Raw genomic sequence first — 23734 nt, forward strand, 5'->3', positions numbered from 1 at the left:
CGGGTGGGAAATTGGAAAATGTAATAGGACAGAGCAAGAATAGGTGAAAGAGCCACTCTCAATGAGTAACAAGTATTATGACTGTGTCATCTTCTATGTTGTCTAGCTAAAAAGGAAGAGAGAGAGTGTGTGTGGTGAGGGTTAAGTGAGGGGTGGTAATGAGTGGGTTGCAGGTGCAGAGCGCCTTGGCGTCGTCATGTGACAGAAAAGAATAGAGAAGCATTGAAAAGTTGGAAGTTATACTTTGCATGTACTTTGAAATGATTGGCAAGCCATCAGAGTCACCAACTAATCACCGACTTCATGGGATTACTCATATATTCGTGTTGTACGACCTGTTGGGGCGTTGAGGCGGAGCGACAAAGAACCCTGATTCGAAGAGAACAGAACAAGATGGCACATAATTGGATATGCGATTCAAATGTATAATCTTATCACTATTACTGTCACAACGGGAGCTCAAGACACGCCCTATTAGACAGGTTGAATAGATTAGCTGCCCCTAGCTTAGAGTGCCATATACATCTAAACAAGAGAGGCTGGGGACGCCTGAAATTATAAGAAGTCCAACACGGCCTGAAGCAAGTTGTTTAGACTAAAAGACTTTGGTTCTGAGGTCAGGGCGATGCCCTTGTAGACTAATCTAAACAAAAGGGGCCCAACATCAACAGATCACTGGCTAAATTTAAGAGTGCTCAAATATGCTGGTCCAAGATTCTCAGATCTATGAGACAAAATATGTGCCTTGAAACCCAGCCACCAAAGTTCATGTATTTCCATCGATCAAGGCTATGCATGAGTTCCTTATGTGGAGTCGGGTGTAATTCCGTCCACCAAGCCTGCCTCGCCGGCCTTGGAGCATGGAAGCTTCTCGGCCCTCCAGACCAACCATACTACTTGTGACTCCTCTTCCGCACCTTCTTGGGCATGTTTGGAATTGGAGCCAGTGGTTTGGGCGGTCCACATTTTGGGCAAATGGTACTTACTCTCTCAGTGGAAAAATTGATCGTGCATTTTGGGTATTTTCCACATGAGGCTGTATCCAAGCGTACCTCACACCCGCACCCTGGATACAGTACAGCAACTTTTTTGCACATGTCTTGTAGATAGACCACGCTAGGCGTTCTTCAAATTCCCAAGGTAGGCCCGGCTTCAGAATTCCTAGAAAATTTGTAGTCGTTTGAACGAGGGTAGTCGAATTCGCAGTAATGGGATTGTAGTGTTTCAAGAAATTGAGAGTTCTCGGATATGATATGAGAAGTAGATCAAAAGAGCATTTAAGAGCAGTTGGGGAATTTAAAGATATCATTGTTCTTTTCTGTGGCCGATGTGGCTGCTGATGACACTCGAATTCTCATCATGCCATGAAGAACAGGAAGAATCGCCGTGATGTATCGGTGGAGTCGAGATGGTGTGAAGTGTGAAGCATGTAGTACAGTCTCGTGTCACTCGGTGCCCTGGAATTTCTACAGGGTGACTTTCCAATCAATATAGAGCTTCGAATGTCTCAAATACTTATTTGTACCGGACGGTCAACATGATCCCATGCATAGTGATAAGGGTTGTTCACGTGCTCTCGAGTATAAGAGATGAGCTTGGTGTTGGACTTGCGGCGCCCAGTTGTTCTAAATTTATTTCCAACTCATGTTGGTGGGATACGGCCTGACTGGGACTTGGATGATGATTGGGCCACTGTAGATAGAAATCATGGATATTGATATGGGATTAGAGCATGATTGTGTCTGTGTCTTTTAGTCGTGAAGCACATGCGAAAGTAAGGCCTAGCCCAGACAGTTTGATGGTAAAAGAAGTGATACAGTTACTGTCTACCATATCTCCCACGTAACTGACTAGAGCTCCTTCCAATGGTGGCGAGTTGCTCAGAAAATGGTATTTTCCTTTGAATGTCATCTTGGTGTGTGGTCACCACAACTTCGCCCCCAACTTCACCCACACCCCGGATATTTGTAGTGCTGGAAGAAACACATCAAAACTCAAGCTTCTTTCCAACCAGTTGTTGGTGGTGATTGCGCGGGCAGATAAATGCAGGTTGGACGGTGGTAATATGAGAGTGATCATCGATGATTATTTTGAGATAGATACTGATAAGTGGTGATGCGTATTGGATTAGTCGCAAGATCTGAGAGAACAGAGAGCATAAGGGCTTATATATATTTGTGTGATGATACACGTGCGAAAAGATACTGGAATTAGACTGACAACTATATTGGTTGACTTGGAAGAAATTACCTTTGCCATGATATCAATACCTGCCTTGGTCTATTTTGACAGGAGTCTCGAAAGATGTGTCATGAAACAGAAAAAAAAGGTATGTAGCGCAATCAGTCATTGGCACGGGCTCTAAATATGATCGCATTGTCGAAGTTGCTTTTAAAGGGGAAGTTTACAATGCATGTAACTTGTCTGTTTGATTATAGAGTGCGGTGCTCTCGAGATGCTGATGGTGACGACGCTCAGAGCTACACAGTGAAATGCTTGTGTGGAGGCAAGGCTGTGAGAGTCAGGGGGCGGGGGATGCGGGGAAGCAACAGACACTGATGTTGGGGGCCATTTTGTTTGGATTTCTGTATTTCTGGAATAACAGTAGCTAAGAATTCACAGCCCCACTGACTAATTGACCAGTCGACTGTGTACAGGTCCGCCTTTGCCCTCCCTTGAAGAATCCGGACAGCCAATTTCTCGAATTTTTGCTGCTTGCATCTACGGGTAGTGCCCGCCATGGTGTCAGCTTAGCTTGACCTCCGAAAATAAGTAAGTTGTCGAAATGGCTTCGTGACGCTTCTAGCATTGTGAAAAACTTCTGATGCTGCAATGATGGCTTAGACTCTGCATTTTTGACAGGCGCGTTCGGCAAATCTCCGTCCAACTCTCTATACTCGACTTGGCGTCAGGCTCTCTGTGCCACGACAGACAGCCCCACCCAGCCTCGCGGAAAACGATATGTATCAGGCAATTCACTGTCAAGCTTGTTTCATTTGGATTTTGGGGTGTTCTTAGCAATTTTCTGTGGACATCCCTTGCTATTGCACTCGTAATTCAAGTCAGACCAGGTCTTAGAAACTTTGCACTCTCCAGCATTTTGACACTTTGTTATAAAGGTTTTGGTGCACCCGCAGTAGTAATGGCATGTTCTTTGCTCACACATTGCCGTGGGTAGCCTTGGTGGAGATTGACCGCAGTGGAGAACCCAGAGAATAGATGCGAAGTGGCGGACCGATGGGCGTGGCGATCATCTGTACGAGGTATTCATGCGACTTAAAGTATGGAATTAGTTAGGGAGATCCTCGAGAAATATGGTGATGGTAGCAAGGACAATTGAGATCGGAGTATGACCTCTTTATGATTGACTCACAGGTTGATGGTATCGCTCGAAGTGTCAGGATACCAAGGGCGACTGACGAGTGCCGTTAAATCATTCTGGCCTGGAGTGGTGACAGTCGTTGGTCACTTCGACCTTGCACAGTCTGGCAAACGGATGTGGACAATAGTTTCTCTTCCTTGGGGGCATCATCTAATGGAAGAGGAGAACTGTCCCGGATTGAGACGATCATAAGGTTCGACACAACTCAAGCTGTTGGTTCTTTGGACATTGAGCCACATCAAGCCTTGAATTCATCATTGCACCCATAGTATTGGACATTTGCCTCTTCAAATCCGATAGGATCATGTAGATCACCAACCTGTCATGGTAGAAGCTTGAAATCACCCAGTACTTGCAGTCTCGTTGTTCTCGATCAGCGTCCTCAGTCTAAGTACTGTACTTCAACGATTAATCATGTGATGTTCTCTTGAGTTTGATGGGTCGGATATTGAACATCAATGTCTGCAGGCTGCAGCCGATCTGGCAAAAAAAGCACTTTCGACTTGCTATTATGCATATCTCACTCATACCCCAGTACGAAAAGTGTCAAAGTAGAGAGCCTTCCCTCACTCAAGGCAAGAACGAGAAGGTATTCGTGCAGTGGGTACCCATCTCTCGGATTTCAGAGCTTGCCTCTGAGTTGGTGACATTGGTAGCAAGGCCCCGGGGTGTTATAGTCGGACCTTGAGATGCCATGTGGCTCCGAAGTCCAACATATGGTTCTGCCCGTCCAACAAGAATGACCGCAGGAGTGTGTACAGTAAAAGTCGACACACATTGTACATGAGCACTAGTTCGATAAAACTGGATCTTGCGATTGTATCTGAGGATGTAGGATTTTCGCGGTTTCTGAGCAGTGAACCGGGCGAGATTCGAGCGACTCCCCCAGTGGGAAAGTTATGGCTTTTCAAGGTTTCTGTGAAATAAACGGGTATGGATCAGATCGGTTCGTTGAAGTGCAGTGTTTTTCTGCGAATCTTGGAGGAAACTCGTGGTTCGATGGGTTCTTCAGTAAATGAAAGGAAGGAAGGATCGAGTTTGAGCAGGATAGAGTGGTAAAAGATAAAAAGCCAAGTTGGCTCACGGTTCAAATGCGACACCTAAACACCGACTTGTCAACATGCACTAGGAAAGGACGGTGACAGGGTGTGAACGCTGTTCTAAGAGTAGAAGTGAAATCGACCTGGGCTGCGATTTCCGGCCAACATATACAACCAGCAGGACTCATGTGCCTCTGTCCGAAGAGGCAGAAGTGCTATACAGGGCTATCCGCCACCAGTCCCGCAACTCGTTCCAACCACGCCAAAAGCCGAACACAACGTGAATTTCGAGAGAAATCTTCCAAATGGTGTCTTGTGAAAATTTGCCAATACATAGGCATGAACCGTCGGGTACCTGGTCAGACATCAAGCACTTTTGGCCAAAATCAGGTAGTACACACTCTCGCGCTTTTATACACCAGAGTGGCAGGCGAAGTTCCAGCTAGCTCAAACCCAACCAGCCTGTGGTTGGGGCTTCCTTGACTTGCAGTATAAGCATTTTTCTTGCTCCGCGGCGGATAATCTTCGATGGATTGATGGTTGGGTTCGTCGCATCCCTCTAGGTAATCGCGTGTATGTTTACATGCCCATCTGATGATGGTCTTTCTGCACATTGTTGCTGATGATGGGTCGAGGTTTGGCCTGAACTATCAGGGTGTAATACGAAGGAGATATTTGACCTTGCCGAAACGGCTTTATGCTTCCGATAAATCAGTCAATTCAGGAAATTGTGCGGGCTTTTCTGCTTGACAAAGTTTCCAAGGGAATTAAGTGCGCATAAAATAAAAGACTTAATCAGAGAGAAGGCAGATTGTCGAGCCTTTAATAGTCTCTGAAGCTGCAAGTAGCAATTATGGCGATGACTGAGCAAGAGTGTTCGTCCACTGACGAAGGGAGACGTAGTGACATATCGTTGAGGGTCACGGGCGTTTGTGAATAGACTCAAACCACTTTGCTAGTCTGCGTTGGGTTCGAACTCTTTGCAGAGCAGGTGTGCAATGTGATGGGCCATACTGTCCAATATTTGTGCTTGAGAGGCTTGCAATTTGGAGGCAAAGATGTGGCGCAAGAACAGGTGTTGAGAGTTCCGAATCAAGCAGTGGTAGACAGGATATGACAAGTTTATTACTCACGGTGCAGATAGCAGAGTCAGCTATTGCTGCTCTCATCTGAAGCGTGACCTTAGCTATCGTACTGAGTGTCATTGACAGCTCCGAATAGTGGTGATCAAGTTGCGTTTGCTCGTGTTTCTTTCAGCGAGGGGTTAAAGCCTCCACAAGGTGAGGTGGATTCAAACGCTGGTAGAGGCGTATGAGACAGGCTGTGACGAGCAGGTAGTCTTTCAAATGCCCTGTCCATCCTCACGGCCCCATAATTTCACAGTCCTATCATGACCGCTACTCGCGATCCATTTGGCATCATTCGTGACATCGACGCTGAGGACGTTCCCAGAGTGACCACTTAACTGCTTCGCGAGTGCCCAGTCGTCGGCTGAGTAGATGTTGACATTCTTGTCAAAACCACTGGAAACGAAGAAGGTCCCCGCCTTCCGTGGACTGTGTTCTTGTCTGACCCCATCTGATTCTACCAAAGATGACACATTGGCGTCGGTTCCTTTGAACCATCTTAGGTCTGAGACGTTGCCATGATGAGCACCAATTGAAGCAACGGCGCGTACTTGTCGAATATCCCAACATTTGGCGAAGCCGTCTCCAGATCCCGAGAGTACGCGATGTCCGTCAATACCCCAGTCAAGGGAGTATATTTCCTTGATGTGACCGTCTAGAATCATGACTGTACGCCCTGACCTCAGATCCCAAATACGGCCAATGCTGTCAAAACCTCCACTGGCCAATAATGAGCCATCGGTATTGAAACTCACTGTGAAGACCTGCCTAGAGTGGCCCTCTTGCAGAAGCAGCTCTGTGGTCGTTTCGACGTCCCACAGTCGCCAGGTTGTATCAAAGGATGCCGAGGCCAGGTATTTGCCAGAGGGATGAAATTCCACTCGACAGACACGATCTGTGTGGCCTTGAAGCGTGGAGATTGGAGTATCTTTGTTCAAATTCCAGAAATGAATTTCACTTGAGCCACCTTGGCCACCAGCACCACTAGCGATGTTCAGAGAATCTGATGACACAGTGGAAGAGGGCAAAGTTGAGCCAGGATACCAAGCGAGACCACCAACAATTCCACTATGACCTCTCAACGTGGCTTTTTCGTTCAAGTTTGGCACATCCAGCAACTTAATGCCACCACCCCAGTTGCCAGCGGCGATGATTTCGCCATTGGGAGCAAAGCGAGTAATGCTAACCGGGCGTTCCCCTGCAATTTGAGTACCGAAAAGCTCAAAGCCATGCAGTTTCTCTTTTATTGTTTTGCGATGCTTGATATGTGTGCGGAGGGGGATGGTGGAATCTTCTCTCTGTCTTGCAGTTCTGTCCCTTGCCCTCGGGAGGGAGTATTTTGCAATATCTCTCCTGATCTGGAGAAGTTCAGGCAGTCCTTCGGTATAAAACTCCTCCTCTTGATCGGCTTGGTCATCTGCCTCTTGCATCTGAACATCGGTAGTGGCCCCATCAAGCCCCTCGGCCTCCTCAAGAAGCATTTCACGCAGACGGTCCCTCCGATCAGCAGGGCCTTCTCCGAAAAGAGTGACAGGCTGGCCACGTTCACGAAGGCTCGCTCTAACCTTTCCATCGTCGGTAGGGACTGCAGTCTGGGCCAAACGGCGTTTTCGGTCGAATTGTGATAGGATGGCAGATGCATTTCCGGGAGCAAGCCCAGTTGCTCCTGAAGGCATGTCATAGTTGCGATCAATTGCTAGAGGCAAGTCAGTCAGCAAGCAGGGGCAGGGCCGGGGAGAGAGAGGCATACGAATGTTTGTGAGGTCGACGCCCATTTCGACATCCTGTTATTCAGCCATATCCGTCAGTGTTCGATACTCGCTTGTCACTCTTGCTCCTCATGAATATTCGGGCCTTGTTGTAGATTGTGAATATCAATGCAGACTCGGGTGGGTGTGGCAGTTGGGGCTTACCTGAGGCTCCTCCTCCACGTATGCCCGGCGAGAGGGATGCATTTCGGCGCCTGGATGATGAGAAAGTGGAGGAGTAGATCGGGCTTTGAGAAAGATTCGTCTTATAGGAGAGTTTCAGGGATCGGTGGTGTCGTGGACTCAGCCTGGCGGGACGAGAGACTGCGATCATGAGGCGAGGGACCAGATTGATGCCAAGCAATGAAATGACTGTCATTAGAAACTGGGCAGAGGCCCGTGATCTGCGGACTGCGCTCGGATCTCGACGTCAATGCTGGCACTTGCAAAGGATCGCATTCTTCATCTTCACACTGCCTCACTTCTTCATTTTAGTTTTTTATTCAGTTGATTCTGTATACTACTTTATACTCTCTCGCTCTTCTCACGCGTCTCTCGCGTGTGTCTTAATAGTCCACCCTCTCAGCCACTGCGCAACACACGACACCACCATTCGTTCCATTCAAGTCAACCAATGCCGACCACCAACGACTCCTTCAAGCACATCACCAGCCAGCTCTACCCTTCTCTTGTAGATCCGTGATCGATCATTGCATCTGCCATCTGATAGTGCTCTCTGTCCATTGAACCACCGACCGCGTATCCAACATGGCCGCCGCAGCCACTCCTGCTGCCGACATGATCCCCCAATTAGAGGCGGCGCGTAAACTCGCTCTTGGGGATCCTCAGGTGTACAACCAAGTCCTCCCGGGCATTCTACCCATCATCGGTCCAAATGCCCACCTTGAAGTGAGAAGATGGGGCGCAGACTTCCTGGCCGAAGCCTTTGCCAGTCCCTCCGTGCCCCCTCATCAAAAGGAGCAATTATCCATCGAAGTTATACCAACCTTGCGAGGCATTTTAGAAAATCAGCATGAGGATGTGTCCGTGGTCAGAAGCGCTGTTCAAGCTGCAGCTAGTTTATATCCACTGGTCTTCAGACGAATGTACGTGATTCATGCCTTAGGCCTCAGCTAGGCCTCTGGGCTGAGCCCTGTCTCTAACACTATCTCTTTAGCATCTCCCGCCCCAATGAGGCCTCTCTGTGGCAGGATTTAAGCTCCATCAAACTCAACATTCTGCAACGCATGGATTCAGCCCCTCCCGCTATCAGAATATGCTCTATCAAATTTGTTCAAAAAGTCGTCCAAGTAGAAACCCCAGGCCTAATCGCTGATCCTAGAGTGAGTTCCTCATCCAGTCATTTGGTTGCTTCAATGTGATGCTGACACCTCTTCAGCGTCCCGACCAGAACGAAACGTCTATTGCCCTCGTCCCTCGAAATCACCCTTTGCTACAATTACCTAATTTGGAGGCCGAAGCGTCTGGCCTGTTGGATAGATTGCTTAGTGTATTTCAAGAGAATTCAACGTACGCAATGAAAGCCACCGCCGGTTTGGAGACTAACGTACTCAGGGACCCCATTATTGTTGACGCAACGCTGAATTGCCTGGCGCTTCTCATCCGAACTCGGCCCCCGATTGCTACAAAGATCATCTCAGCGATTTTAAACTTCAACCCTCTGAAGCAAGCAAACTCACCCATGACTCCCAAAATCCTGGTCATGATTAGATCCATGGAGAGGACAACTAGGGCTCTGTTAAGATGGGTACTACGCGCCGTACCAAATCACCCAATGGAGCAAAAGATCCAGCAGTACTTAATGCGACTTCAACAATCACGCACCGCAGTTTTCTCCGACAGTACTGCCCAGAAGCGTCCTGCTGAGCCAACAGACGGTTTTGATGATGCCAAGAGGCAAAGACTCATGGACGGCCAACGCAATTATCCCGCTATGCCACCGCCCCCGAACTCATTTGCTCAACTTTTCACCCTGACTGAGGATCCCAATCTCAAACAATTTGATGTAACACTACTTCCGGCTGATATCGTTAGTGACGTTACAGCAGTATTCTTGCAGCATGTTGATTCAACTTCGTTGGATCTCGCCATTGAAGCAATTCGCGCAAGATATGCACACCTTCAAAAGGTCACTCAACCAACTCCCGTTCCAGAAATCCCTATGGCTGGACCTACGGGCATTGATGACGAAGACGACTATGACCCTGAATTTGTCGCTAGCGCGGACTCGGGGATGGATGCCGCATCTGGAAAGGCCATTGATGAATTAATCCAACCTGCCATCGATCTGGGTCCATTCGAGTTGCCCAAACCCCCTCCTTTGACTACTGATGAAGTTGCGGTCGTATCAGATCAGAGCATTGCTCATGTTGTCCAGCTCATTGCATCTCTCGACAATAGGGAGCAGCTACAAGTCAGGCAGAAGCCAGGCTTCAATCGACTGGCTGCAAGCGGAAATGACAGGGATTCCTGGGCAACCATTCTAATCCGCCTCGCAACCCGTGCCCCCTCCGGCCTGGACGATCTCGCAAACAGCTTATTGGATGATCCGGACAGCAACAAGGTGATCAAATCAGAAAACCACAATGTTGAAGAGCCAAATACTGCAAACCGCATTCGGCAGACACTCTTCATGTACATTCTTGATGACTTCCGACAACGGCTGAATCTCGCTATATCTTGGTTGACCGAGGAGTGGTATGCAGATAAGCTGACGGCAAAAGTACGGCCTGAGCTCAAACACTTACCCAACTATTCTCGCTGGGTCAACCGCGTCATCGACCGACTACTCCCCTACCTCGACGCGCGAGACAAAAACCTCCTGATCCGATTTCTATCCGAAATTCCATCTATCGACCGTGAGATTCTGGATAGGATCAAGACGCTATCGCGAGATCCAGAGCGTATCAGCATGTGCATTTTATCGATGCAGTACCTGTTGATGATGCGGCCTCCGACACGGGATATGGTGTTGGACACGATAGAGACGATTTGGCATGAGGGCGACGCACAGGCGAAGAGTGCCACGGTGAAAGTCCTCACCAAGTGGAGGCCAGGGTTCCTGGAGAAGAACACCGAAGGGAAGAAAGAGGAACCTGCGATTGCCTCCAAGACCGAGAATCACATGAAGGGGGCTCCGGGAGCGAATGGCGTGAAAAGCCCACCGTCAGCTTCAGGGCCACTGGTGGATCCACGAAAGCGGAAAGCGAGGTCGACCATCACTGCATGAGCGGATTCACGCCATCGGTATCTCCCAGGCTACTGGTAGTATGGTAATACTACCCATCCGCAAGCCTGCCAAGTGTGTGCGCAATGCCGTGCGAAAAGCACCGGGATTTATAGCTCGCGCTTGCCAACACATACAGATACAGAATCCATTCCTCCATCATGCTCCCTGATTTCAAACCGCCTGGAGCTGGTCCGAGCAGTGCCATAAAAATGCCAAATACAAATGAAAGAAGATCTCTATGTATGTCTGGCTGTGTCGTGCCATGCCAGCTGGGTGCTATTGGGCCCGAATAACCATCTTTTCCTCGTTCCATTGTGCTGCTCACATGTGAACGTTCGCCTTTCCATTGACTAGTTTAGCCTTTCAAGCTCTCCTATCCGCCTTAACAGGTATATCTGCAAAACCAATCGCCATGGATCACGCCCTTCTCTCCATCCGCAGCCTGGCGCCGTTGACCACAGCCTCTAGATCTCCGAGATCCCGCGCGTTCTTCTCGGACGTCTCGCCGACAATACATTTAGCGACGGCGTCGAGGATCTCGCGACGGCGTGTGGCCGCCTTCTCCGATGCCGTCAGGATCTCTGATACGTGCTGGGTGGATTCGGTTTGCAGCCTGATCGTCTGTTTTTGGATGGCGGTGGGCAGTGGGTGTGGGTGTGGGATTTGGCTGGGTGCTGGGTTAGTGGTGTCGTGGAGGGAGAGGTGCTGTAGGAGCTTGGAGAGGGCGGGTTGTGCTTTGGTGTCGGTGGGTCCTGTCTCTGCCGCTGAGGCCCCTCCTGCTCGAGTCGCTCTGGCGAGGCGACGTGCTGGCGGGTTTGGTTGCTGTTGTAGGGATTCAGTCCTCAAGGCGAGATTCCGTAGTATCGTACGCTGGCTATGGATGGTTTCGAGCCTGGACGAGAGCTGCTCGAGCGATTCGGTCAGAGTCGACAGTCGGCTGTGTACCTGTATTCCACACAGAAGTCAGCTGTCGTCGAGGATAATGCCATGGGTAGCTGGCTATAGTAAGAGCAAAGAAGCCATGTCACAACGAATATACATACTTGTTCGGCCATCGCCTTCCCCTGCCTTTCCCAAGCCGCATCTATTTGATGCAACGTAGCTCCGATCGGACCTGTGTGCTCGTGGCGGACAGCCATGGTCACGATATCGTCGATCTCATCATAGAGCGAACCAAGATCCTGTTGGATTTCTTTGACTGTCGTGGATGAAACAGCAGGATCCCGCATAGATTCCTCGCCTTCTGGTGACGAAAGTTCATTCAGTCTTCGCAAATAAGTGTAGTCCAGACGATCCTTGACCACTTGGACTCGAAAATATTGTAGAGCGGATGCTAATTGGGTGACCCTTTGCACCTTATCACCAGTATCAATTGTTGGGTTTGGATGCCGGGTCGTGCGGTCGTTCAGCTTAGCCAGGGCACGGTCATCCGCGTTCAGCACCTGGGATACGACTGAATGGACAGACTTGACATCCTTCGCGATGCTTTCGCTCTCAGACTGGAGGTCGGCACGTAGATCATCTAAAAGCTGTTCGTTCTGGCCCTCGCATTTAGCACACGAACTGAAATGGTCAATGAAGGAGAGTTCTACCACAAACGTGACATGCTGAATTTCAGCCGCCTCTCGCTGGCTGAGATAAGACGCGTGAGAGGATCTGCGGTGGTCGGCCGCGTCGTCACTTGTTTTCCAATTTTTCAAATAAGCTGCTTGAGAGTTGATGATTCGAGTTTGATGCTCGATCGCCTTTGTCGAAGCCTGCAGAGCTTGGATGGCACTGCGAAACTCCTCATCGGTGGAAGGGATATCCATGGCCTGACTGTGAAATGATACCACTGTGCCGCTGGTCAGACTACCTCATGTTCTTGTTCATCTGCATATGATTAGTGTGGAGCCTGATTTAATGTTCGCACAATGTCGTTTGCTCATTGGAGAGCCCGAAGCGTTTCCGACTCGGGCAGCCAAGGGCAACTTTGAAGACCAAGAATTCAGTCCATCTCGACTGCGATGCGTTGAGGTGATCCGCTTCGTTGGAAAGTTGAGGTCTGTCTCTTACGCGGATCATGGATCAAGTAAGAATGTCAAAAGAGGAAAGGATCGAAATCATCGCACATGTTCCTGGCGGATTGGCAGCCTTGTGACACGGCAAGGCTGAAAGCTTGGCCTAAACGGTCGATACCTAGCTAGGTAGGCAGGCGCTCGAGCACTATAGTCGTATTACAATTTTGACACAATCGAAGTCATCAGCATAGACACGCGGTTCTCGACACAGGAGCTTGGAGATTTAACAGGCAGCGACGCGGGTCTGCTGGAAGATCGTATTACATCACTCCTGACGTGGAATTTAACTTGGTTCTAAGAGGGCGTCTACCTAGGTAGGGATGCTGGCGTGATATTTGGAATTAGGACTGTCAAAGATTAGTTTGACACAGTCAAGGGCTAAACCAATAGAGCTACGCACTGGGACAATGGCAAAATTGATCCTGTCGCCCAGAGTCGGTCACCACAAGGAGGACATCATCAAGTGAGCGGGGTTAAAGACCAAGACAGTCGATGAAAAACAGATTGTAGGAGATAGAATGAACTTGAACTTAAGTTTAGTTTTCTAGTCGTGAAACAGTTCATAAAGACTTCCGTAACATCATGTCACGAATGTCTTAGTCCACCCGAGCATCCGGTAGAAGCCTTCGACAATACGCCTTAGAGCAGGGATCCGAGATCCGAGATCCGAGATTGAAAAGTAATGAGCACAAGGAGTACATGCCTTTCTTAAATCACCCTCGAACGGTACCGCAGTTGCGGTGGTTCTTGACCCCATTGAAGCGAATGATTGATGGAGTATTTTCGTCACATGATTAGTGATAGAGAAAATTCCAAGAACCGTCGAGCCCGCCGCGATAACTAAATCAGTGGCCACATCGGTCGTGTCGTGTTAGCCATCTAATCGGACCCATTGTCCAACTTTAGTGTCTGTCTTATGTCGAGAAGAATGATAACTGCAGGATTCTGGCTGCTGGTTTGGAATATTGGCTTTTCTGTGAATGACCGACACCTTGGCCTATATGAGAATATGGAAGGCTGAAACCTAAGACTGTTTGGCGTGGCCATTGGTGGTTGAACCGTTGGGCTTTTGTGTGAGAGACTCGCGATATTTGGTGATGTCCTGAAGGACCATCTTTTCGACACGGCCTCTTAACTCGGGCCTGTACCCAAGAGCGAACAAAAGCTCCAGCCAAACGAACAAAGGGGCCAGGAAAAGAGCTTGGAAGAGATTATCGAGGAGGGCTGGGGCTCGCCCTTCAAATAAACCGTGACCAAGGAATTGGGCAATCCATGCGGTAACAAAGCCGCCAGCAGCCAAATAATTCGCGGTCATTCCATGCACTGAAGTCAGGTATTTTCCATATGCCGTGCCGGCGAGTAACAGGACAGATAAGGCGGATCCAGCCACCGGTTCGAGCAGTATGTACAGACTACAGTATGACAGGCACAACAGCGTACCGGCATTCAAGTCGAGGCATGGGACGGTGATGGCGTCAGGTATGGGAATTAAGGTCGGAGTGTTTGTACCCTTGGTATATGTGAGTGGGAGTGGTCTGTGGGTAAATTCTGACCCATCACGTACTAGGAGAAAAGTAGTCCAGAGGATCACGGGGACCCCAACGAGGTGTATGGCGATGTTGGCCTGGTCTCTTGTCAATCGACTGATGTGAGAGGACTGCTAGGTAGGGCACTCAACCGGATTATGGTGGTAAGCGCCATACTGCGAAAAATCCCAGTCAGCAAGTCAGGTCGAGGCTAGGTGAGACTCGAAGAAGCCACTTACGAAACGAAGTTGTTTCTCAAGATTGAGAGCCATAGTTTACTGATAATACACCGTGTGGGACACACATCAAAATTGACTTGCTCAAATCATGGAGACAAAAGAGAGGAAGCAACGCAGATACCAAAAATGGTGGAGGGAGAGAAGGCGCAGAAGTAGTAGGTGGGTATGTAGCAGAGGAAGCGACGTCAGGCGAGAATCAGTTGTTTGAAGTCATCAATCAATGGAAACGGCGCACACGGATAAATTCGCAATCATGTCAGTTCATGCCATGTGATGCTGCAGGAGCCTGTGATTTACTGGGTGCACCCCGGCTCCGGGTACTGAAGGCCTGGCCCGAGGGATCCTCAGAAGGTCACACATCCGGGGACCTCTCAGGCCTCCAGGCATCGATCTCAACGGCACAGCATAGAACAGGAGGTGCAGTATGGGTGACAGATGAGTTATGTAAGCAACACTCTGCGCTAGTCTTTGGGTCTTGCCAGTGCGACATTCTTTCACACATACAACGGCAGCCAGCCTACACTGCCAGCAACGACAAGCACCACCACCAACACCAGCAGCAGCAGTATCAGAAGCTCATTTTGTCGACGGCCTCGCGATTGCTTCCCTCTCGACCACGAACTAGTACCATCGACCAAACCGCGCGCCACGCCTTGATCCCCCGTCTGCCCTCTGCCTGCACAGCCTCTTTCCCTGTGCGAGGACGAGCGGCAGGGCACAATCCGTCGAAGAGAATGATTTAGAGCCTCATAAAATATCATACCTCTTTGCATGGGCCCGGGACCCGAGCAGCAGCCCCAGCCATGTTCTTCCTCCGCTATCTAGAACGTGAAATCAGTATCCATCCTTCCTTCTTTGGTAACAATGTGAATGAGAGGCTCAAAGATCAGCTTTACGCAGATCTCGAGGGTAGCTGCAATGGAGAATATTACATTGTCTGCATCATGGACATCTACAATATCTCTCCGGGCAGAGTGAGGCCAGGGTCGGGCGAGGCGCACTTTACCATCCTCTACCGTGCGATTCTGTGGAAGCCGTTCAAGGGCGAGACCGTGAGAAGACTTTCCTACCCACGATTCACCACACTTTCTAACTGGCACTACAGATCGATTGTGCTGTGTCATCCATTAAACCGCAAGGCGTCTTCTGTGAAGCTGGGCCGCTGACTGTTTTCGTCTCTAAACTGGTAGGTTTTGTCTGACCGAATTTGCAGGTGCCCTATATTGAAAGCACACAGCATCTTCCTCAAGACATGCGACACAACCCAGACGCGACCCCTCCCCAATACTCGAATGGGTCGGGCGATGTTATTGAAAAGGGTTCCGCAGTGAGAGTGCAACTCATCGGCCTGCGTAGCGATGTGGGTAACATGTACGCTATTGGAAAAATGTCGTCTGCATGGTTTGGGTGAGTTGCTTGCTAGATACGTTCTGCTTGTCTGGTCCGGGTTCTGACGGCAGCAGTGCAACGTGAGCAGCCTATTCGCAGGCCAATGTACTTGCCGGGCAGGTTTCGATCGTTGCGTGTTGGAAACGTTGAGTGCCTGTCGCTGCATCACCAGAGAGGGATTATCGTTTGCAAATGATGCCTTCGTCCCTCCATGGTGAGTTGCAATGATCGCATGGTGGCAGCAGGTAAACTACTTGGGCACCGTACGCCTGCCTGAGCCCGAGTTGAGCCACATCTATAATATCCTGTTCAGTGGAGGATCAGGTATGATTGCGCAAGCGGGGGCTTGTTACTTGGAATGGAAGGGTAACACGCAGGCGAGGATGGATGAAACAGCCTTGCCAGACTGGTCTTGATGAAACAGACCTAGGCTAACTGTCTGTTCTCTTTCTGTGAGCCTCGAATCCTCGACTCTCGACTCCCAACTCTCGAGCCGTCGGCCTGCAGGGGCCTCTATGCCCAACGTGGCCCCCGAATTTCCCCAAATCAAGGCCCACCTGCTCATCACATGAAACACCAAGGACGCGGTTTGGTGGGGCAACGCGTCTTCTGATTGCTTCCGCTCAAATGTGCTTCCAGGGACACATCGCCAGACCACAACACACATTACTCTCCGTAGACTGCTTCTAGATAAAACAAGCATTTCCTTCACTTGTGCTGCAGTGGCTCAGGATTCATCTTTGATCCTGAACCCAAAGTCCCGCTGATCTGACTACAATTGAAGCCCACCCACACATTTCTCTTTGTTTTGTTCTTTCCACTTCCACCCTCTTGGCAACACAACAACAGCGATCCTTCTTCGGACGACCAACCTCATACACAGTCTGCGCTGCATCGCTTTTTCTCCTCTCTGTATCCCAGACTCAACTGGATTCCCTTGACATTGCCCGCTCTAAATTGACAATCTCCCATTGACGCGATCACACTGTCGCGAGGCAGGTCTGTCAAGATGAGCCTCAAATCTATCTATCAACGGTTTCTCGAGGCCCCCAATCCCATCAGCCTGTCTGACGATGCCACTTTCCACTATATCACCACCCTGACCTCTTTCTCGAGTCCTGCGGCTATCGTTCGCCACCTCGAGACACAGAACAAAAAGATTGTGCAGACAAAGTGTGCCAAGGTGATTTCAGCCATCGAGGGGCACCATTCTCTTGCGCTGGAAGTAGAGACAGTGCTAGAATTTATTTCGGGCGGAGGTGCATACCTCCCTGGCTTGGAGAACTATATTGTAGACAAGATTGCCATCATTCCAACGGTCAGTTTACATTCCTAGCAAGCTTTTGGTTGAATCGTCACTGACACGGAAGGCTTGCTCTAGACTCATATGGTGTATTTTGACGCTGAGAGCAAAATTTCACATGTCCGCATCACGTGGGATCAGGGTTCTTTGTTGAAACAAGCAGAAGTAATCGGATCCAGAGGCAGGAACTGGCCTGTCTTCGATGGCAAGGACCAGATCCGACTGATCAGCTCGGGTCTGCCTGAGGATTCCGATGGCACTAGCCCTCGTGGTCGATCGGTGAATCCCAGTATTGAAACTTCGCGGAGCACATCTCCCAGCAAGAAATACATCAAAGACCCACATGCCAGTCTCGATCTTTTCTCACCGAGGGCGGTGGATGAGAACACGCCGCTTAGTGGTCCCAATGCAGTGGCACCCCGGGCCTCAGCAAAACCCGCTCCTCGAGAAATGAGCGAACTCTTTGCAGCCGGCCATGAAGATCACGAGCCTGGATCGCCCAAGAAAGCACCAGTCAACGTTCCCGTCACCGCTCCCAAAGGGCGCAGCCAGCAGAAGTTTGCACCATCTCGATTGTTTGGCGATGACCCAGATGAGCCTGCCGCGGTACCCTACAAATCGAATCCAGCCAAGTACAATCATTTTGACATAGGAGAAGTCAACGAGAACGACCCCATGCAGTATCATGAAAGTCCCCCAAAGCCAAAGCCTGCAGTACCATTCAGAGGCAAATCTGCAAAGCATGGGCCTCAGTGGGAATTCCAGGACTTCTACACCCCAGCCAAAGTAGGGCAAAAGGTTCGAGATCATGACGTGGTTCATTTCAGTCTAGACAACGCAGGCAATAACCCAGAGACTCCTGCCGCTCGAGGGGCTAAGCCGCGCCGAGATAACGAGACTCACTTTGAGCTTCGAGACGATGGTACGCCTATTGAACGACACCCCGTTCACAAGCCGCGGAAGGATGCTGAGACACATTTCCAGTTCAAAGATACTGACACCCCAGCCGCCAGCCGCACAGGGCGCCCAACCAGCTCAGCAAGTGACCGAATGGGACTATACACCAATAATCTGTATGACGAGGACGACACCCCGCGACAGCAAGAAAAGGCACCATTGGCAACCATCACAAACAACAAAGGCCGTAAAAATGACTTTGACAGCCACTGGACGATGACAGACCAACCACCGGCCGCGGAAAAAGTCAGCAATGAAAACAAGCTCCCTGGTGGCGACCATGCGAGGGCTGTGAAAATGATGAATTCTCAATGGGATAATCCAGACGAGTCCCCGGAGCCTCTCAAGGCGCCAGGTAGACCGTCACATCTGAAGAAGGGCCTCGAGAGTCATTGGCAAATGGGCGGCGACGAGTCGGTCAACGTCAAAGCCAACGACAAGAATCACAAAAAGAATTTCTGGGACTTCTGAGAGGATGGCACCAAGATTCATGTATGTTTGTGATGTCTTAGGGAGAGGCGTATGGGAGGCTGAGGTGCTTGTCGGATGCACATGGTCAAGTCACTGGCCACGATTTTTGTCTCGGTGGCTATATCGATTATGAATAGTATGAACTCTCAATGCTGGACGGTAGATAATGATATTACTGGTAGTGTCTGCTAAGTGAGAATGCGTGCCTACCTGTGTGGCTAGTGGTCGAACCACTGTACTCGTGCATACACGTACATGCTGAAGTGCACTAGGACAACTAGTGTCAATCCTTTGTATAAAGGAATCCTGTGTTGCGAACTTGCGAGTATGTATATTCCCAGACGGCCACACAACAGCATACCTCGCGCACATGCTTTGTCATGTCTGACTCTCCACTTGACTTCATGGACCATCATTTTGGTTCGACCACTGCCTGGCAACTGTCCTCGAGTCCTTCCTCCTCAGCCACAAACGGAGCACTACGAGGTCCGTGGTGCTTGTAAGTGGGCTGATCTTCCTTCACGCTTGTCTCTCATTGGATTGCCGTACTCGGTAGTCAGGAGCCCCGTGAAGAATGAGAACTTTCACAAGGTCGTGAATCGTGATGTGATGTGGTTCGGAGATAAGGCCACCCATCGCTCTTTAAAAATGCCTTTATGGGAGACGGGCCAACATTGGAATATTCATCCACTGACGCAAACCACAAACGCTAGTAACTCTTTGGCCGCCATCCTGTGAGTCATCGCTAAGTCCTCTTCTCTAATACACAAGGATCTGGTCAATCATGGCTCACCGCTACCGTGTCTTTTTGAAAACCAGCTTTTGGGGGCCCAGTCAGCTCGTCGACGCATATGGGCCGAGGGTCTTGTCTATCCCCAAGCCGTCGGAGCCGACTAGCAGAAGATTCACGATTGATTGAATCGACATCGACTCGGCTTGGCAGCCACATGAAGAGGCGTGTCCAATTGTGGCCATGGCTGGTGGGTGATTGCCGAGTGCCCACTGCTGACATGTCTGCGCGTGTGGATGGGAGGAGTGCTAGTCCTAGTACAACAGCAGCGAGAAAAGCGACCTCATACGAGATACTTGAGGCCTGAGCGTTAAGGCTTGAATCTCGAATCTCGACTTGGTAGTGATGATTCCGTTGAGCAGTAGCCGGTTTTGGCAGCTGCACCTGCACTTTGCACCTGCACCTGCACCTTCTCCTACGCTACTAGGGCCCTCCAACTTCTGCTCCTCTCAATTCTCAATTGCGTGGCCCTAATTTCTGCCTCAATTCCTCTGTTCCTCACTATCTTCTATCGCACATAGTTTGAACACTTCCTTTCGACGGTGGTTGGAGTCAAAGTCCTCTGGTATATTGCCATATCGATCTTGTTAAGCCAATCTGTCGGCCCGCCGCTGATAAATCTCTGTTAAGTCCGTGCCAATTCCCATTCGCAGGCTGCCATTCTCACGCACTGCGCATTCCCTTCACGAGAGACGGGACAGTTTCTTGGTGACGCCTTCTGCCCGTCAGAGGACATCGACGCGACCTATTTGCTCCGGCCAACATTCGATCCCGGAATTGCCTCGAGAAACAGGTTTCACGACAGGCTCCGGACGAAGCCGCTGCGCCGCTTCCCTTTGGCACCGGATGCCCTTCAGATAACAACCTACTGCCTGACAGCCGATATATACAATGTCTCCGACTCCTCCCAGCGCCGCATCGAGTCATTCTGGCGCATCTCCTGACTTCAGAGTGGTCCGGAAACGGAACCGAATTCCTTTATCATGCGCCCCGTGCAGACACAGGAAATTGAAGTGCAATCGACAATCGCCATGCGATAACTGTACAAAAAGAGGTGACAGTGCATCGTGTACTTACGCTGCCCCGGCAGCGAGAAAGAAAGGCGGGCACAGCCAAAACTCCAATAGCACGACTCCCGATGATATGCAGAATCGGATCGACCGCTTGGAAGGGCTTGTCTTGTCGCTAATGACAACTGGATCGCAAGCAGTCGGCCCAGCAGCCGCGGCACAGGCTTTGTCAGCCACCGGTCCTGGCACTGGCGAGGACCAGTCGATGGCAGCAAATGGCGATAATGACATGGATGAATCTACTATGATGGACGGGGACGACACTGGCGATATCCAGGAAGACGAGAGTGAGACTGACGGCGTCACGAAAAGCTTTGGAATCCTCAAGGTCGATGCGGACTCGCAAAAGACCTTCTATGTTGGCGAAGCCCACTGGGCGGCGTTGTTGAATGAAATTGGAGAAGTGAAGAACTATTTTGTCGCCCACAAGAAGGAGTATGAGGCGCAGATAGAAAAGGTTGAGCAAGCAAGGAAATCCATGGGTACAGATGTCGGTGCTGGGCCTGCGTTATTATTTGGGTCAACTATCCCTCCCAGTCGGCCCGAGATTCTGGCACAAATTCCCTCTCGATACATGTCCGATATCTTGATTGGACGGTATTTCAACACTTTTGATCCTGCTACGCACATCCTGCATGGTCCGACGTTCCAACGGCACTACAACCAGCATTGGAACGATCCGTCCAAGAGCTCGATTGTGTGGGTTGCGATGCTTTTTGCGATGATGCGGCTGGCAATGTTGTCTTATGGAAGAGAAGGAGATGAACCGCCAGAGTTCCGAGGCAAATGCCAGGATTTGGCGGCGAATTTTCGAACCCAGATGGCGCATTGTCTCATCACAGCAGACTACACCAAACCTCACAACCATATCATCGAGGCCTTGATCTTCCATCTACATGCGGAATACACCTCAAACCGGGATGCCGAAGCCAGTGTGTGGGTGCTTGTTGGCATGATTGCGCGGCTGGCCATGCGAATGGGCTATCATCGAGACGCTAAATTGTTTCCTAACCTGAGCCCCTTTCAAGGTGAAATGCGCCGTCGAGTCTGGACGTTTGTGCGGAGTGCGGATCTTTTATTCTCTGCTCAAGTCGCTCTTCCTCCGATGATCCGTATCGGTGACTCGGATACCGAACTTCCGAGGAACATCTACGATGATGAGTTCGACGAAGACTCGGCCACGCTCCCACCTGCGCGGCCATCATCGGAAGCGACACCTATCTCATATATGATAGCGAAAGGAAGACTGTCTTTTGGTTTTGGCCGCGTTCTCGAAGAGATCAACGGGGTCAACAAGAAAGGATATGAAGAAGTGCTGAAGATTGACAAGGGGCTGCGCGATATCTACGACAGTATTCCAGAACATTTGAAGCTCAGACCGATGGCGGAACAAACGCTGGCGCCGATTTCATTGATCATGGCACGATTCAGTCTGGCAACGGTCTATCACAAGTCTCAGTGTGTGCTTCACCGTCGATTCATGCGTCTAGCTAGAAATGGGAACCGATATATGCATTCCAGGCGGACATCGCTTGATTCGGCCATGCAATTGTTGAGCTTCCAGTCGATTCAACACCAGCAAAGCCGTGAGCGTGGCCGGTTACGAAGTTTGCGCAATCATGTCAACTCGCTGACGGCTCATGACTATCTTTTGGCTGCTACGGTGGTAATGATGGATCTCTATCATCACAAAGAGAGAATAGAGGTGGATGTCAGTACTCCAAGTACATCAGTGAGTGGTGGAAGCATCAGTCAGGGCAGCAATGCCTCAGAAGGTGTATACGCTCCGGGTCTCAGCTATTGCCGCGAGGACCTCATCAAGGCTCTTGAAGACAGCCGAGAAATCTGGATGATAAATCGCGACTTCAGTATAGAAGCGTACAAGGCAAGTGAGTTACTAAATGTGCTCCTTCATCATGTCAGATTGCCGTTATCGCCAAGCAATCCGCAAAACACGCAGATCTCGGCAGCAGGTCGACAGGCTCAGGGCTCGAGCAATGATGAACAGACAGCAGCAAAGACGTTAGAAATGCTCCAAGCGGGCAGAGTGGACAGTGGTGGTCTCGGCAGTGCTGCACAAATTGCTTCGCCGGGCACACAATGGGGCGGAGGCGGTGTCAATGCGATCGCTGGTGGTGACTTTGGTTCTTCGCTTTTTGGGACAGGAATGAGCAATGCACCGAGCCCATTCCCGACTGGACTGTTCAACAGTGCCCTGCCTGATATTGGGCAAGGCATGAACCTTGATTGGGTGAGTTGCCTTGATGAGTGATACTTGAGAATGATTCGTGGCTAACAATTTGTGCAGGAGGCATGGGATCAATACATGCAACCAACGAATTTGTCCTTGGACCCTGCGTCAACATTGTGGTCCAACAATTCGCCCAACAGCAATTTTTTCTCGCAGACGTCACCATCAGATGGGACAGGAGACAGCTCAATGGGAGTGCAAGGATCGGGGATGTATTCCCAAAGTATTGGATCGATGATGGGTGGCCCGGTGGATATTTCGAAGACTGATGGGCAGCAGATGCCCGACCTGAGTGCTACCACTTCGACGGGAGGAAATGACAACAGCGCCGGGGAGGTGTTCATGGGAGTACAGACACCGCAACCGGGGGGGATCCCAAATTGGAAATGGACGGTGATGAGTGATCAGAAAAGGAGTTGAGGTGCTTGAAGTTTTGGCAGCTATGAATGAAAGCAAAGGGAACGTCGAATACCACGAAGGGATTGGAATTGGATTATGTAACGATATAGTAGCGGCAGTCGGAATGAGACGCACAAAAGGCCGGGAGGTTGGGAATTGGAAGAGGAGGTACACGCCAACGAAACGCTTGCCTATGAAGCCTCTGTTGAGGTATGTAGTTGGTAAAGTGAAGGCAATTATTGTCGGCTGGAATATTGGGCTGGTGTTGATGATTAGATGGCCAACCAACAACGCGCCGTAGACGATCGGACTCTCCTCCATGAAATCATACATGTAACATACATACCTACGGTTACGAGTTGGTGCTCCGGACTCGGGAGTTGCGAATGATCGATCAGCCATAGAGACCCTAGCCACAGGTTTCGCGAGATGGGTGTGTAATTATTATGGAGTACTGTATCCTGTAGGATACCGGAGGAACAGGCTTTTCGCCTTCAAGCTGTCGAGGAGTCCTGAGTCCCGAGTCCTCGGTAGTCAAGAGCCAAGACACGACAAATGCGCAACGACGCCAGAAATCCCGGGTGAGCAAAGGCCATCGCGGTTGATGGGATTCTAGATATTCAGATCGTGACTTTGCTCCAGAGGGGTCTGGCTTGCAGGTTGTATCGTGTCGGCTTTTGAGACTGAGGTGGTGGTTGTTTATCCAGGGAGGGACGATCGTATTGTTTGGTT

The 23734-nt window shown here is 50.1% G+C and overlaps 7 protein-coding genes across 7 annotated transcripts; 4 read left to right on the forward strand and 3 right to left on the reverse strand.

Moving 5' to 3' along the window:
• Positions 1-5764: 5764 nt before the first annotated feature.
• Positions 5765-7324, reverse strand: A1O9_12109 (serine/threonine-protein kinase PRP4; the record flags this gene model as incomplete). Its single annotated transcript, XM_013398908.1, has 2 exons — positions 5765-7245; positions 7300-7324. 2 exons carry the CDS (start codon positions 7322-7324, stop codon positions 5765-5767), a joined length of 1506 nt encoding a protein of 501 aa, XP_013254362.1.
• Positions 7325-8065: 741 nt separating this feature from the next.
• Positions 8066-10547, forward strand: A1O9_12110 (uncharacterized protein; the record flags this gene model as incomplete). Its single annotated transcript, XM_013398909.1, has 3 exons — positions 8066-8403; positions 8475-8640; positions 8697-10547. The coding sequence occupies 3 exons, from the start codon at positions 8066-8068 to the stop codon at positions 10545-10547; spliced, it is 2355 nt and encodes a 784-aa protein (XP_013254363.1).
• Positions 10548-10964: 417 nt separating this feature from the next.
• Positions 10965-12358, reverse strand: A1O9_12111 (uncharacterized protein; the record flags this gene model as incomplete). Its single annotated transcript, XM_013398910.1, has 2 exons — positions 10965-11492; positions 11591-12358. 2 exons carry the CDS (start codon positions 12356-12358, stop codon positions 10965-10967), a joined length of 1296 nt encoding a protein of 431 aa, XP_013254364.1.
• Positions 12359-13631: 1273 nt separating this feature from the next.
• A1O9_12112 (uncharacterized protein) lies at positions 13632-14405 on the reverse strand (the record flags this gene model as incomplete). The annotated part of the gene is made up of 4 exons (XM_013398911.1): positions 13632-14117; positions 14172-14231; positions 14286-14309; positions 14373-14405. 4 exons carry the CDS (start codon positions 14403-14405, stop codon positions 13632-13634), a joined length of 603 nt encoding a protein of 200 aa, XP_013254365.1.
• Positions 14406-15175: 770 nt separating this feature from the next.
• A1O9_12113 (DNA-directed RNA polymerase II subunit RPB7) lies at positions 15176-15783 on the forward strand (the record flags this gene model as incomplete). The annotated part of the gene is made up of 3 exons (XM_013398912.1): positions 15176-15424; positions 15478-15558; positions 15610-15783. The coding sequence occupies 3 exons, from the start codon at positions 15176-15178 to the stop codon at positions 15781-15783; spliced, it is 504 nt and encodes a 167-aa protein (XP_013254366.1).
• Positions 15784-16770: 987 nt separating this feature from the next.
• A1O9_12114 (uncharacterized protein) lies at positions 16771-18492 on the forward strand (the record flags this gene model as incomplete). The annotated part of the gene is made up of 2 exons (XM_013398913.1): positions 16771-17079; positions 17143-18492. The coding sequence occupies 2 exons, from the start codon at positions 16771-16773 to the stop codon at positions 18490-18492; spliced, it is 1659 nt and encodes a 552-aa protein (XP_013254367.1).
• A 1681-nt stretch (positions 18493-20173) lies between these two features.
• On the forward strand, positions 20174-23023 carry A1O9_12115 (uncharacterized protein; the record flags this gene model as incomplete). The annotated part of the gene is made up of 2 exons (XM_013398914.1): positions 20174-22603; positions 22661-23023. 2 exons carry the CDS (start codon positions 20174-20176, stop codon positions 23021-23023), a joined length of 2793 nt encoding a protein of 930 aa, XP_013254368.1.
• Positions 23024-23734: the final 711 nt, after the last annotated feature.

This window comes from Exophiala aquamarina, assembly GCF_000709125.1.
Source record: "Exophiala aquamarina CBS 119918 chromosome Unknown aczIA-supercont1.21, whole genome shotgun sequence".
Classification (NCBI taxonomy): Eukaryota; Fungi; Ascomycota; class Eurotiomycetes; order Chaetothyriales; family Herpotrichiellaceae; genus Exophiala; species Exophiala aquamarina.